This window comes from Nematolebias whitei, chromosome 13, assembly GCF_014905685.2.
Source record: "Nematolebias whitei isolate Nwh7 chromosome 13, NemWhi1, whole genome shotgun sequence".
Taxonomy (NCBI): Eukaryota; Metazoa; Chordata; class Actinopteri; order Cyprinodontiformes; family Rivulidae; genus Nematolebias; species Nematolebias whitei.
The window spans coordinates 18,281,728-18,296,631 of NC_056510.1; the positions used below are offsets into that span (position 1 = coordinate 18,281,728).

The window sequence follows — 14,904 nt, forward strand, 5'->3', positions numbered from 1 at the left end:
GATGACCTGACTGAAAAATGTTGGATTTTATACCTGGAATACTGAGCGTAGACTTTGTTGTTTTCAACCAGTTTGACAAGACTGTCAACAAGGAAGAGGGCCGGCAATAGAGGAGGGGCGTACCAAAGAGACCATCTTATCACAAGCAGAACTGGTTTGTTCCACTTTGGAGTAAGCTGTTGGAAGAAGAATCAGTTTTGTTGTGCGTTTCCTTGACTGATGAAGTCTTCCGGATCAAAGGTGAAACGTTTCAGCACAAAAAAAAAAACTGTCCAGATGACCTGACTGAAAAATGTTGGCTTTTATACCTGGATTATTGAGCATGGACTTTGTTGTTTCTTTAAAAGGTACTCGTTGCAACACTATGAAGACAAACCACGAAATAAAATCTGCACCATTCTATTTGTGTACTTATTCAAAAGAAATGGGAGTTTGTGACAAGATGCCAATCATGTGTTTGTTTCCCTACATAAACAGTGACTGAAAATAGCTCAGTTACAGCAGGATCGAGTTTAAAAATGTTTAGAATATTCTTAAGCGGTTTTACTCGTCCAGTTTTTAACGCTGATCAGCATACTCACATTTTCTGAGCCAACGCTCGTCTGATACCTCCGTATTTGTTTGCATAACCAGCCTAACGTAGGTCAATCACGTGACTCGAGCTTCCACGAGGTTTCCAGTGGATTCAGCAGAGCTTTGTTTACGTTTAGTGCGTACCTGCATTTCAATTGCATAACAACACATCTGGAAAACTACTACATGTAATTTTGGAAAATCTTTATTAGTTTGAATACTTTTAACACTACATCATGGAACCATTGTTTATTAAATAATTATATTAATTTAAAGGAATAAGCTACATACGAAATCAAATGGCTTTTAATTTCTAGTTTGTTAGAAATTATGAAAAACGAGTTGGTGAATAGTAAAAAAGATAAGTGAATAACACATTTTAAAAGCATTAATTCACCCAATTTAAAAAAGTAATGATAAAAAAAGTTGTAATAATTAATTAGTAATGCACATTTTATGAAATATTAAAGTAAAAAAGTACAATTTGTTGGCCAAGGTGGCAAGGACTGGACAAATTAAGTTCCTTTATTCACATCTCTTGACAAAGTATCTTAAGTTATTTGAGTGTTGGGGCTTCTTGCAGACCTTTTCAAGTTGTTTATGACCAGCAAGGGTCCCTGTTAAACCTCAGTGGGTGAGATTTGTGCTCAAGTGGTCTTTGTTTCACCAAAGCCGCAGTGCTGATTTACATATATTGTAACAAAACAGAACTGCAATAAACATTTTAACATCAAGTTAGTTTGTAATGAATCACTTTTTAAATGTGCTGCGATTAAAATATGGCTTTCCTCTATAAGTGTTGCAATAAAACTACTTGCTATACAAGATCCATTAAAACACACGCACACACAAGTAGCTTAAATGTGAAAATTTGAGTGTCAATATTTGTTTTCCTAAACTTTGCGTTTATCTAATAGCAAAAGAGCTTTTTCAAACTCAAAAATTGATACGAAAACTGTTTTTTGCCGTTTAAACTCACTGCTGTAATGACAGGACATGATCGCCAAAATAAAAGCTCCCTATGAACTACTGGCTCAGCTGAGCTGTGAGGAAAGGTACAAGTCGAGGTGAGGGGGAGGGGAAAAAAAGCAAACCTTTAATTTGTTTGAGGTTGACTTTTTCAATTTGTGTACAACAAAGTCCATAACTTAACACATTTACAACAGTAGATCTTGCTGCACAAGTACACTTTAAAACAATAACTCCTTTACAATCATCCTACTTTCACCAACTAAGTATATTTATGTATATAATGCAAACAGAACAGTGGAGAATGTCTTAACGGGACGGGCTGGTTTCTTTAATGTTGGATTGTAGAAGTATTTTTTGTTTTAAAGGAAGTGGATGCTACTGGCACAATGTAAACAAAGCTTATTCCCTCACATCCATGCATGTTCTTTGTCAAAAATAATGTTTTTTTTTTATTTTTACAGAACCCAGAAGTGTGCCTAGACTTCCAAAGTAAAGATTTAAGTCTGATCCACACTTTCTGAAAACAAAAGACAAAATCTAATTAATGGAAACAAAAATAAACTAGGCAACTGAAACAGGAAATGCACGTTCTGCCACATAAAATGACTTCTCCAGTGACTACACAAGACATCTTCGAAAGTAAAGGGTTAAAATATTTTAACAACGTGTAGATTTTCTTTTTGTCGATGTAAAAAAAAAATTGTCTTACTGGTCAACCTGTGAAGGCTGAGCTGATGCTGCAGGTGTGTTTTAGATTTCCCCTCATGCAACACCAGTCTAAAGAAACCAACTATCCCTTTAAGAAAAAAAACAAACATCTAAGATAAAATTCAACATATCTCTGAAAAAAAAAAAAAAAAAAAAATCTTGTTTGTCCATAAGAAGAGAGGATATTTTTGCCCATTGGAATGGCTCAATATCGACCTGTGAAAGAAAGCAGTAATTAGACAAATCCCAACTAATGACAAATGGCAAATATCATAAAACAGCTGAAATTTAGCAAGGACTTACGAGGCGAATAGGATCGGGATCTTGACCGAGACCTGTATGCACCTCTGTAATATGGAGAAGGAGAGCGGCGTCTGTGAAAACAAAATATTCACTGGATGTGGTCGTTTTATTCCAATAAATAAATACCATGAGCTGAGGATCAAGCATAAGTACAGCTAATAAACTGGGAGTGTCACCTGTATGATTTATTGTAGTACTCTCTGTCGTCATAGCGATCGTAGCCTCCTCTGTCGCCTCCTCTGTCACCTCCTCTGTCACCTCCTCTGTCATATCCGCGATCATATCCCCGATCATAGTCACGTGAATGGCGTCGGGGCCCACTGGGACCACCTCCGCTACTAAAGGAAACAAGTTTTACACTTTGTTCAAAATTATATAAGACATTTCAAATTTTAATTTTTAATAGGTCACTGATTCTCAGGAATGATCCTTTTCTGTTCAGAGTTCACCAATTACCAGCCAACGGCCATCTTTTTCTTTCTTTTCGACAGAGTTTACATTGTAACCAAACTTGATCCACACAACCAGTTGTTGGGTTTCGGTTAACTCACTGTGTTGGTCGCCCCATGTAGATTCCAGGGGTTGGGGTGTGAGCTCTTTTAGTGATGGAGAAATCCACCCTGATTCTACGACCATCGAGCTCCATGCCGTTTGCTTGTTCCTTTGCCTAAAATAGTATTAATATTTGAATGCATCAAGAGAATATTTTTAATGATATTCTTTAAAAGGGATTCTCCTTTTACCTCTTGAGCATCGTTTGTGTTCTCAAAGTAAACAAAAGCAAAGCCCCTGGAGCGCCTCGACTGCTGGTCATAAACAATGTTGACATCTTCCAGGGGTCCATATTTAGAGAAGACGTCCCTCAGATCCCTCTCTGTGGTGTACAGACTCAGGCCAAACACTCCCAGGCAGCCGTTTGGATTTGGATTAGCCTATAGTCACAAATTAAGATTTCAACATAATCACAGTCCAATAAATTACCCATGAAAACAACTTCCTGCTTTTACATTTCATGCAAAATTTAAAATTATGACAGATTCATAAAACTCTTTAATAATCCTCGAATATAAACTCATCAAGGACGCAGCACTGAGGAAGTACTAATGGGTACATACACGATTACCAATGTGCCTGCGGCGAGTGGACATGGGCGAGTGGCTGTGGCTTCTGCGCCGACGTTCTCCGCTGTAGGATCGACTGCGAGATCTGCGATGATGGGACCTGGAGCGGGACCGAGACCGGCTATGTCTGCGTGAGCCGCGGTGGGAATGGGAGCTGAAGACACAGAAATAAACGTTTCCACACTTTTGTGAGAGTTCATGGCCAAGCCTATCCTCAAACAGCCTGCACTCTTACAGATTTTCAATTTTGAAAGTACAAACCTTTTCAGATGATTTTTGGACATTTTAGTCAATTTAAAGTTATTGTGGATATCAAAGCATCTAAAAATTATGTTATTCACTGTGTTTATCCAGTGTTTCCCCAAGTTTACTTGCCTTGGCAGGGCACTCGTCTCTTCTGTGACTTTTGTCAATGGGGGTGGAGACAGACACGTCTGTGCTGCGTTGACAGCTGTCGACCAGTGGGGAGGTGGGTGAAGGAAACGGCTAAGCGTGAGGGAGACGGAGCGCTACCTCTGTAGCTTTTTAGCTAGCGCATCTGTATTGCACGCTGTTAGCTTAGCGCCACGTCAGTGCCAGCAGTTGTACACGGGATGTGGGTGTCGGTAGACAGGGCACCCTCCTTGTATAACAGTAGGGGAAACACTGTATACAGTGGTGCTCTTTTCATTATCTATACGTTATGCAAAGGAGCTTCTCCTCAAAAATGTTCCTATATTTTTTTGTAATCTGTATAATGCCTTTATGAAGATAAATGTGATCCCTAACCCCAGTTACATTTATTTTATTTTAAAATAAATATTACATGCAAAATGTTTTCTGGAAATTATAAAAATCTAATTTCTGTGTGGGAACCCTGTACACCTGCTTCACATTCAGTCCGTGAGCTGAAAGCTACCATTTAACTCACCCAGATCTGGACCTGGATCGAGACCAGGACTTAGAGCGGGAATGCCGGGATCCATCTTTTGAACGGGCAGGCGAACGAGCTGGGGAGCGGCTTGCCGACTTCCCAGAGCCACGAGGACTCAAGCTCCTGGAGGAGGAGCGTGACTCCTGAACGAACAAGATTAGCACAAGTTATTATCACAGATACGGTGATAACGGACACATTTTCTCAAACAATGGTTACAAATATCCTGGAATTTTTTTTTAAAGAACAATACTGTAATTGTAAATTATAATTAAAAGGCTAATGTTTGTTTAACCAAGGAAAGTGGAATAATGTGATTACATTATTTAATATGATTAAATAACATGTAAAATATGTTTTTTTCCAGTTGTGAAATAAAAATTGCAGTGATAAATATTAAGATGTGTTGTACTGTATTCAAAAACTAGGACATGCACGCATTTGACAAAGAGACCAGAAAATTACTTAGCACAGTGACCTTATCCAGCTTACTTCCTTAACTTCATTTCTGTAACTTCATTACTTCACAATATTCTTCTTTCTTCAATTGTCTTACATCTTCTGACTTCCCCCTTCTCACACACTGCTCATAGTTCTTCCCTCCTCATGTTTTAGCATGCATTCAACAATTCAGCTTCACACATCTGAGCTTCATATTATTGAAAATAAAGTGGACAAGAGACTTCTTCTGCATTTTCTTCGTCCAACCTTAACCTTAATGAAAAAGAAAAGGATGAAGAATATGACTACAATTGAAATGGTACGCTCATTTTACTTTTCATGTTAAGATCTTGTAGCATTAATTGGAACTATTTCTTTATAATTCACCTTCAGTGGTTCTATATTCACTGTTATGTCCTTTTTTTCTTATTTAGCATATAATTAAATATTTAAACACAAAAAAAATGACATACAGGAAGGTGCAGTAATCTAAAAACATAAAAATAAATAAACATTTCTTAACCTGAGAGAGAGAACATGAACACAAGTTTTTCAACATTGGCTATATTTAACAAAATCCTGTCATTCTCTGCATGTTTCTTACATCACATATAAATACTCATGTTACAATTACACATGCATTATGTATTCAAAAAATATTCTTGCTAACATTACAAAAAAAAAAAAATATATATATATATATATTGCACCATTTCAAACCACTGAATGTGAATACACCATATTCCAAGTTAAACCCCACTGGTTGTGAAATTCCCCACAGAATGAAATAATCAAAACAACCTAAAGACTCTCCACTCATTTGCATTACTCTCACTTTTATATACATTTGTCTCTGCTCAAACCTAATCAAATTAAAATATGATCCATTTGCGTGCACTTCAGATGCTTTAATTTTCTTTTACAAAGATGACGGGGAGCAAACTAGACCACATATGTTACTTGCTTCAATAACTAAACAGCTGAACAAGTAACAAACCCTGTTTCCATTTATTAATATGGTTTGTTTTAATCTCTCAAAGCAGTTACTGCAAAACGTTACTAACAGCAATCATTGACCCCTGGAAATTATCTCAACACCTCCAACTTGTTACCTCTCCAAGTACAGAGCTATAAAGTGCTTACATGTGTATTTAAACGCTTATATGGATGATAATTTCCTGATTTCATGGGGTTTTATTTAGGGGACTGTGTATAGTGGATGAAGCTAGGCAAAAGAGAGAATTATACCTTGTAAACACGCTAATATGTTACTTTTGCCATTAAAATTTCAAGCTAACGTAGCAAGATAATGCAAACAAGTCAGGAGAAATCTTGAAGCTGTTTGAGCTAAAACACGTTTTCTTAAGCTTCAGTAACATCAAGCTGGACGCGCCAACAAACGAATAATTAAAAAAAAAAACAGATTCCCAATTCTAAAATGCTATTTACAACATTCAACATTAAAGATATCATAAAATGTAGTTTACTTAGATACATGATATAAATAGCGTAGACAGAGACTAAGTACAAAAGGAAACTAGGCTTATTCGGTGTTCTAGCATGTTCTGAATTAGGCTAAAGTAAAGAGTTTAGTGTTTGAACAAGAAACAATTTTGTACCTCTAGAACAATTAAACGCAACGACGAGCTTAACAGCGCCATTACATTTGTATTAAATTGATTGTGGCTTGTTTTATTCGAATCAAGACAGTGCCTGAGGCCTAGCTACATTAGCATTAGCCACCTAGCTAAATTTATAGCCGCACGAGGATGGTAATTCCAATCCTGTTAACAAAACGGCGCGTTTTTGAGACATAAATCAAGTAATTTTGAACGTACTTCGACTATAAACTACAGCTTAAAAGAACAAGAATTAGCCAACGAAATTAAACGACAACAAAAAACGCCCGCTAATCATTAGCGGGCGTTGCATTAGCCTAGCGCTAATTCAGCGACACAAAACAGGCGAACCATTTACATCGCGCAAACATTGAAAACGATTTTCAAGAAAAAAAGAAGTTGCAATAAAATTCATACATACCCGGTTTTTGTCCTTATCGTTCATTTTAGTGATTGTGATAATTCTAGGTTGAGGATTGCTGCGTTCCATTGAACACGGAAATCGGATGTCAGATCTGCCAACAGAAGCTCCGCCCCCTTTTTGTGTTTTCTTTTTTAAACTTTATTAATTATACAAAACACAACAATAATAGTACTATACAAACTCTCGTGGAAAGGTGTCATAAATCATAATAACTACATTTTACAAAACAGAAAGTTTTACAAAATAATGAAAAAAAGCATAAAATAAGAAATAAAATTAAAACACAAAGGAGCGAGACTGCATGAGAAGATGCAAGCCGTCTAATGAGTCAAAAAGCTGTCCCAACACCACCCAAACGTTACACGTGGGAAATGCCACAAATACTAAAAAGTCAAAATACATTATTTTATTTTGTTGTGTGTTGGTTAGCTTTGCGATAACAGCAAAAATAAAATGCGCATCATAGTTTGAGATAAATAATGCAAGCAAACGGTGCTACACTGTTGAAACCATTTCTCATTTACAAACTATTAATGAATAACAATTAAGAAATAATTTTCAAACTAATACAAATGTAAATGAAGTGATCAACTGTTTTTTTATGTTGATGCCAAGTTATTATTCATCCAATTGTTGTCAATTTATTTCACATTGAGCCAGAAACGTTCATTCCAAATATGTACAAAAATGCATTTCATTTCATAATTCACATTTCATATTTCACATTTCATATTCTTTCATTGTATCTCAGAGGATAGTTTTGTTGTAGGTTTTTTTACATTTATTGCCCGGATTAAACCCGTTAACGGTTAAAATAAAGGGTTTTCTATTGAATGTACATAACGGTACAAACTTGTGGAATGAAATGAAAGTGATATAAAAATTATTTTTTAAATAAACATTTTACATCCAACTATTTTTATCATTGAGTTTTCCCATAGATACAAACTGTTAGAGTTTGTATTTAAGTAGCTTAAAAAAAAGACAATTAAAAGTCATGTAAATTAAGCTTTTAGTAAATAATAAGATTCAATAATCAATATGCAAAATCCAACTAATAATTATAGAAACAGTGCAACCTACTGGTGAGTAAATTATCACTGATAAATATTAGAACTTGTGCAAGAATTAATATATAAATCATAATATAAACAACAAATCCACATTTTTATATTCTGCACTTACTTTAAAACATAATTGTTTGACAAGCGCAAAGAAAAAGACAAAGATTTGTTATTTTTAAAGAAATCTCAACTAAAACTGAGTACCTCACTTGAAAGTTTGGAAATCCATAGATAATGGAACAAAATTGCATTTTAAGTGCACCAAAACAAGGGACAATAAACACAAGTCTGTTGCATTTTCTTTATTTGAAATCACAAAAAGCTGAAAAAGAGGCAGAAGATTCTTCAGCCTTATTAAAAAACTAAAAACACTTATCTAAAAAGCTTCAGCACTGGGGACACTATATTAAGCGTGCTTTTTCTTTAAAGTTAATTAACCCATTAATTTAATGGCAATCAGCAGATTGTACTCAAAAAGGTATGATCACAATCTAAAAGATGGCACAATGTTTCTGATAAAAATTAATGTCTGACAAAAACATTAACTGACATAAATGATGTTGTCATCTGGCAGGACTTTACGGTAAAGACGTCTGTGTTCGGTTAATCATTAGCACCTGCAGAGATGAGTGGAGAAAGCACAAGTTTCAGAAATAATTTGATATAAACAAATGTTTACTTCCTTAGTTTTGCTGTTGCTGTTGCTCACCGCAGCCATACAGGGTATTTATTTTATGAAGATCAAGTGCACTGGGTCCATCCCGTTGGCCAATGGGAATGTAAGGGTCAGGTTTGGGGATGATAGTTGGTCCACCATCTTCAGAGAAGGCGTATCTGAATCAGAGGAGCAGAAAAGTATTATGTAAAGTGATGCTCGAGGATTAAAACTAAAAAAAATGTAGAATTATGTTGCTTAAAGCAGCAGCTCACCGTCCATAATGCATGACAGAGCTATAGTCATACGGGCTGTTGAGATTATTTGTGACCTGTTTCCTAAAGTTATGAATGTGCTCTGTCAACACAGGAACAGAGCTTTAGCTTTATTTGATCAAAATGAACTTATTGGGCACATTGCGGGGGAGTGTTCACATCTCCAAACCTGGCATGATGTTTTTCCATACAATGGTGACGTAGTGGTCTCGATCTGAGCGGGACTGCTCGTGCACAAATCCAAGGGCGTGCATGAACTCGTGAGCAGCGATCCCTGACCACATGCACCCAGGAGTCTGCAGTGACAGGACCTGATTCCCTCCGGTCTGCCCCAGAAATGACCAGCAGCTTGGGGAAGAAGGAACGAAAAGAAAACAGTGCTGCACACGCATGCCAACATAATACAAATAGAAATAAACATAAAAAAAGAAGTCTTTCTCACCCATATCTAGGCTGGATATCGAGGAAGTTTGCTTCATGAGTGCGAGGAACAAACTTAATGCATGATCCAGCAGAAATGTCCTGCATCCCTGTTTCTATGGTAATTCTGTCCATGTCATCTAGAAGCAAGAACAATCTGAATAAAAATCAGTTCTACTGATAAATCTTTGTACTCCTTGGTAAGTCTGGTACCGTATAGAGGAGACATGATGAAGGGCACATAAACAAATCCATCGACTGATTTAGGCCACAGACAGGCGTTCCCTGGGCAGTTTATGGCACTCCGTACATAAGAGAAGGCAATGTCTCCCTCTTTGAAGGACAGACCTCTGGGGGTTCTCAGTCCTAATGAGCAAACAAAAAGTTCAACGAAGCTCAGAACACAAAGCAGAAGAAGCCCAGATCAACTCCAGTTGGCGTAAACTTACTGCTGTTGACTTCAAAGATTTGATCCATTGCAGTCATTTCATCAAAATCTGGCAGTTCATCTGAAAAAAAAATAAATCCTGTTTATTCTGATTCAATCTAGTAAATGATCAAACTAAATGTCTAAAAGCTCACCAGAGTATTTCCTCTTTAATCTTGCTTTGCTCTCTTGGATCTCGGTTGAATTCTGTGAGACAAAAGCGCATGTGAACAGACAGAAAATCTCATTTGTAAAATGTACGTTCTTGATACTGACCTGAACAGGTAGCATGTCCGCTTGTGTTATCAGACCCAAGACGCCCAGAAGCATGATGGTAGAAATCATGGTTGCCTTTCAGATCAGTTTCAGCTTATCGTCTCCCAGTGTAAGAGTTCAATAAAGCCACCACCTCCAAGTGAATCTATATACCCACTTCTCCTGCACAGCTTCGTACTGATTGGGCCTCTCTTCTGTGATGAAGCACAGCCCAACACCTCTCATCAGCCTGTGGGTGTAATTTACTCAAGTCCACAAGCTGATCCGCGACAGGTGGTCCTGATGCTGATCTTCATTATTCAGCACTTTCAGAAATGAGACACTTAGAGGGTGTTTTGCTGGACGTGCCACAGCTCAGCGGCTGCTATCAGAGGAATAACTGTCCATCCAGAGCGACAAGACCACCAATTTGAGTCTGACTGGACGGGCAACCTGTGATTTTGTAGCTGGTGACAACAACAATCACTTCGTCACGTGGGTAAAAATACACAAACAGGACTTTATCCTCCATCAAACATTATTTCTGGTTTGGTTAAGGGGACAATTATGAAGTGCAAGCACTTGGGGAGGAGTTGTATTTATGATTATCATAGGTGTATTTGCACAATAAATATCTGCAAATATAGTAAGAGTGCATGGATTTGTGTATCCTGTCTACACGTGCAAAAAAAAAAAAAAGATTTTTATTAATTCAGAGAAGTTGTTTTGTTGAGTCTAAACAGATTAGCAGCTATTTCTTAATCTGAAATTATTGTGTGGTTTTACTTTTCAAACGTCTTGCATGTGTTTTAATAGTGTAATAATAAGTAAACAAGTAGAAGTGATTGATCCATGATCTTTTTTAATTATAGGAAGCAAGTGAGGATGTTTTGAACAAGACTGTCATGTTCAACTCATCTTTCACTGCACAACAACAAAAGTTTACAGCATAAATCATTTATAGATCATCATTTTATAAACCATTTAGCATAAAGTGGCGTGATTTGCTTCAAATGACTTTATTTTCACTGATGAAGTGTTGATAGAAGGCCAGAAGGAAATCTTTATTGAAAATGTTGCAGGACTCAGCTCTCAGGTGACTCTTGTTTCACCTCAGTTTGGTTCGGTTTTAATCGTCTTTGACAGCTGCGGAGAGAGACACAAATAAAATAAGAAGTCAAACCCATCCCAACATGTTTAATAGCTCTAAAAAAAAGAAGGAAGTTAATATGAGGTTGTTACGAACCGCATTCATACAGTCTGTTGATTTTCAGTGCGTCGATGTGGCTGAGAGACGATGCCTGGCCGAGCTTGATGTTCCTGTTGGTCTTAGGCACAATGGTTGGTTCTCCGTCCATTGAGTAGGCGTACCTAGATGTGGACATAGATGTTACAATGAATGCAAACGTAAATATACTGAGTGGGATACACACACACCATCACCTACATCCCAAAGTGCATGATGGAGCCGTAGTCGTACGGAAGGTCCAGACTGTCAGTTTTGAACTTCTCAAAGTTTCTGAGTCGATCTGTTAGGAAATTAAAAGTGAAACGTGCATCTCGTGTTTGCTATAAACATTTTACTGTATATCAGATTTGCACAAAAATACAGTTTGAACAACACCAAAAAATAAATAAATCATGCTTTGTAACTGGAAATTTCTTTCTACGCAACTGTTACCTCTCCAGATTTTTGGCCACATGATGGTGACATAATTGTCACGGTCGAAGCGGGACTGCTCGTGCACGAAGCCCAGGGCGTGCATGAATTCATGGGCGATCACTCCGACTTGCATGCAGTCGGGGTTCTGCAGAGATACAGTCTGTCTTCCACCGCGAGAACCAAGGTAAGACCAGCACCTTGATTTACGAGTTTATTCAACCAGAGAAGCAAACCACAGTTTTAACTCCGCACGGCACATTTACACAGAAAAAGGTTCAGCCAAAAGGAGAATATTAATCCAAACAAATACAAGCAGACTGGAATACAACTCCTCACCCAGATTTTGGCTGGATGTCGATGTAGTCCCTCTGGTGAGTTCGAGGAACAAAACGAACGCAGGTAACATCTTCTATGTTGTCCATTCCCTTCTTTATCAGCTTTGTCTCAATTTCAGCTGAAAAAGAGGACAAGGATCAGGTAACTCACATATAAATGAATGTAAATTTGATGTATGATATTGCACTTATCAAACACTGAACGTACAATATTCAGGTGAAAGCGTGTACGCAACGTAGACATGTCCGTCCACCGATTTAGACCAGAGGCAGCTCCGAGCGAAGCAGACCCTGGAGCGTCTCCCGGCAGAAACAGCGATGTCTCCTTCTCTGAGTGTTGTGGTGCCGTCGATGATCCGAGTGGCTGATGCAGAAATTGGTGAAAAACAAATCATTCAGGAGATTTAAAAAAAAGTTGGTTTTCACAGAGTTTTCATAGAAAAACTCACCGTGAAACTCATTCACTTTGATTATCTTATCCATTGCCGTCCCATCGTTGTTTTCCTCACGCTCTGAAACAGAAGTTTCGGTCAGTCGGTCAGTATGAACGCAGCATTTAAGTAAATATGGTGCAGACACGTCAATCAAAAATTTACAAAAAAGATCAAATTGTTTTACCTCTGTGGCCGACAGGAATCCATTTAGAACTCACCAAGAAATTCTGCAAAAAGCGCAGAAAAGTAGTTCATAAAAAATGTTATCCTCACTTTGAATTCTAGCTGCGTGTTTACCTGAGCGTGCACAGCTGAGAGACAAGTGGAAAGCGCACACAGGAGGATCATCCGCTCCATCTTCACAAGTCAGGTGCGCCGTCGGTGTTGCCATTTGACCTACACTAACACCCAGTTTTATAGGTGTTCCCAGTCACTGTCCGGAGATAATACCCGTGATTATCTCAGGTAAATTACAGGGATCTTGTTATTTGTTTGTGACTTTAATCCTCTAATTAGTTTGATTTTTTTTTATATTTTTTCCCAAAACAACATCTGCAACAGGAGCCTAATGTGAGGTCCTATACTGTGCATAATAACAGATCATATTCAATGAGTGGCTTTAAATGAAACGGTTCAATGTTTGGCACAGGATTGGTACAATTTTGGGATTTAGATGGCGTGTTCGTTTACTCGGAGTACTGTTTTCTTTCTGCTGAAGCTAAGCTCACCCATAGTTCACATGCTGTGTTGTGCAGCTAATATCAGATCACAACATATTCTTATCCACATTCTCTAATTCCTCAAAGACCTGATCTTTCTCTTGTAATAATTGGCTCCACACAAACAGGATTAATCTTTGTCTCTGACTGATACACAAAATACTTCATATGGGTTAATAAATACTGGTTGTGCAATTTAACTAAATATATTTATAATAGCTGCAACTCTTTAATTTTCTTTTTCAAAAGCTAAAATGTGGGCAATTCACTCAGAAACTAGCCCATATGGATGTTTAGGATACTTCATCAAGGTTAGAAATCCTAAATTTACTGATGTTGCTAATTATTAAACTTAAAAAAAAAATGTTTTATTGTGGCTGGACTGTATGTAAACGTTCAACTGAGCAGCTTACGCAACTTTAAAAGTTCCGAACTCTTAAAATATAGCCAATTTGAAATATTGTTATTATAGACCTAATGTCTTGTTTATTAAAATAATAAAAGGAGAAAAATAAATAATTATTTTATAAACACCTAGGCAATAAAACGCAAGTAAATTGGAAATCTGAGACACTGTGCTGTAATTTCAGTACAAGCAAAATAATTAAATTAACTTAAAATTTTAAGTGTGTATGAAAACGAGCACACACACAAAAAAAAGCATGTTCATTTTTTTGTTAACTTTCCACGTGCATCATCCGCATTTTTCATTACCGTTGTTCACATTATGTGTTCCAGTGCATTAGTGGTGAATTTTAATTTCAGCTCTTAATTTAATTTGCTAAAAAAAAAACTAAAAAAACGTTTCGCCCGAACAGGGACTTGAACCCTGGACCCTCAGATTAAAAGTCTGATGCTCTACCGACTGAGCTATCCGGGCTCTGACTCTGCTAGCGGAAGTAGCCTTTATAAAGCGGAAGCAAGTGCCATATGTCAATACTCTGATATGACCGTCTTTTCTCGTCTTACACCTCCGCAGCACAAGGACATGTCTACAGTAAGCTGTTTCTCTTCACTTCCTAATCCCTGACTGAACGTTAACTAAAGCTAAACGCTTAAACACGCTATTATTATTGTTTTGCAGAAACAAATTGAACAACTGCAGGACGAGATCCAGGAAAATATCCGTAAACTTCAGGAGGTGGAGCAGAAAAAAGTGTCTGTTGAGGAGGAGATAACTCGCAGGTGCCGAAGTTTGTTTTCCGCTGGTTGTTTCACGTTTTAAAACGAAAACAAGCATGTTTGCATGAACGTACGTCCTCTGTGACGTGATGACGTAGACTTATTATAATGCACGTGGGCGCACAAAGCTTTACAAATTCTGCACCTTTTAAAATTATTTATCTCGTTTTCTTTACGAAAACAGTCGTAAGTCAAACAACTGTCCTCTTTTGTTTCTTGTTGCATTCGTGAGTTGTTAAAGTAATAATAGTGGACATCATTTCATTAATTTGACATTTACCTTTTTGATTTTACAGCAAAAAAAAATTGAATAACTTTATTGACTAATCAAAACATTACATTAAAAAAAAGAAGTTTTCGTTCAACCTTTATTTATACAGGTTAATCCCATGGATCCTAAT

At 37.2% G+C, this 14,904-nt stretch overlaps 3 protein-coding genes and 1 non-coding gene across 4 annotated transcripts; all 4 read right to left on the reverse strand.

The window, feature by feature from the left end:
• Positions 1-1,747: 1,747 nt before the first annotated feature.
• On the reverse strand, positions 1,748-7,182 carry tra2b (transformer 2 beta homolog). The gene is made up of 8 exons (XM_037686925.1): positions 7,072-7,182; positions 4,588-4,733; positions 3,672-3,831; positions 3,300-3,488; positions 3,108-3,223; positions 2,733-2,894; positions 2,557-2,627; positions 1,748-2,469 (listed from the first exon to the last, which is right to left on the reverse strand). Exons 1-8 carry the CDS (start codon positions 7,138-7,140, stop codon positions 2,459-2,461), a joined length of 924 nt encoding a protein of 307 aa, XP_037542853.1. The 5' UTR covers positions 7,141-7,182; the 3' UTR covers positions 1,748-2,458.
• A 1,639-nt stretch (positions 7,183-8,821) lies between these two features.
• On the reverse strand, positions 8,822-10,260 carry LOC119418853 (high choriolytic enzyme 2). Its single transcript, XM_037686147.1, has 8 exons — positions 10,192-10,260; positions 10,071-10,122; positions 9,938-9,997; positions 9,702-9,854; positions 9,511-9,628; positions 9,238-9,416; positions 9,069-9,150; positions 8,822-8,972 (listed from the first exon to the last, which is right to left on the reverse strand). Exons 1-8 carry the CDS (start codon positions 10,258-10,260, stop codon positions 8,822-8,824), a joined length of 864 nt encoding a protein of 287 aa, XP_037542075.1.
• A 911-nt stretch (positions 10,261-11,171) lies between these two features.
• On the reverse strand, positions 11,172-12,965 carry LOC119419579 (high choriolytic enzyme 1). Its single transcript, XM_037686926.1, has 9 exons — positions 12,900-12,965; positions 12,787-12,829; positions 12,618-12,680; positions 12,377-12,532; positions 12,170-12,287; positions 11,852-12,030; positions 11,618-11,699; positions 11,417-11,541; positions 11,172-11,316 (listed from the first exon to the last, which is right to left on the reverse strand). Exons 1-9 carry the CDS (start codon positions 12,957-12,959, stop codon positions 11,300-11,302), a joined length of 843 nt encoding a protein of 280 aa, XP_037542854.1. The 5' UTR covers positions 12,960-12,965; the 3' UTR covers positions 11,172-11,299.
• Positions 12,966-14,128: 1,163 nt separating this feature from the next.
• trnak-uuu lies at positions 14,129-14,201 on the reverse strand. Its single transcript has one exon. It is a non-coding gene; the product is annotated as a tRNA-Lys (tRNA).
• Between the last annotated feature and the right edge of the window lie 703 nt (positions 14,202-14,904).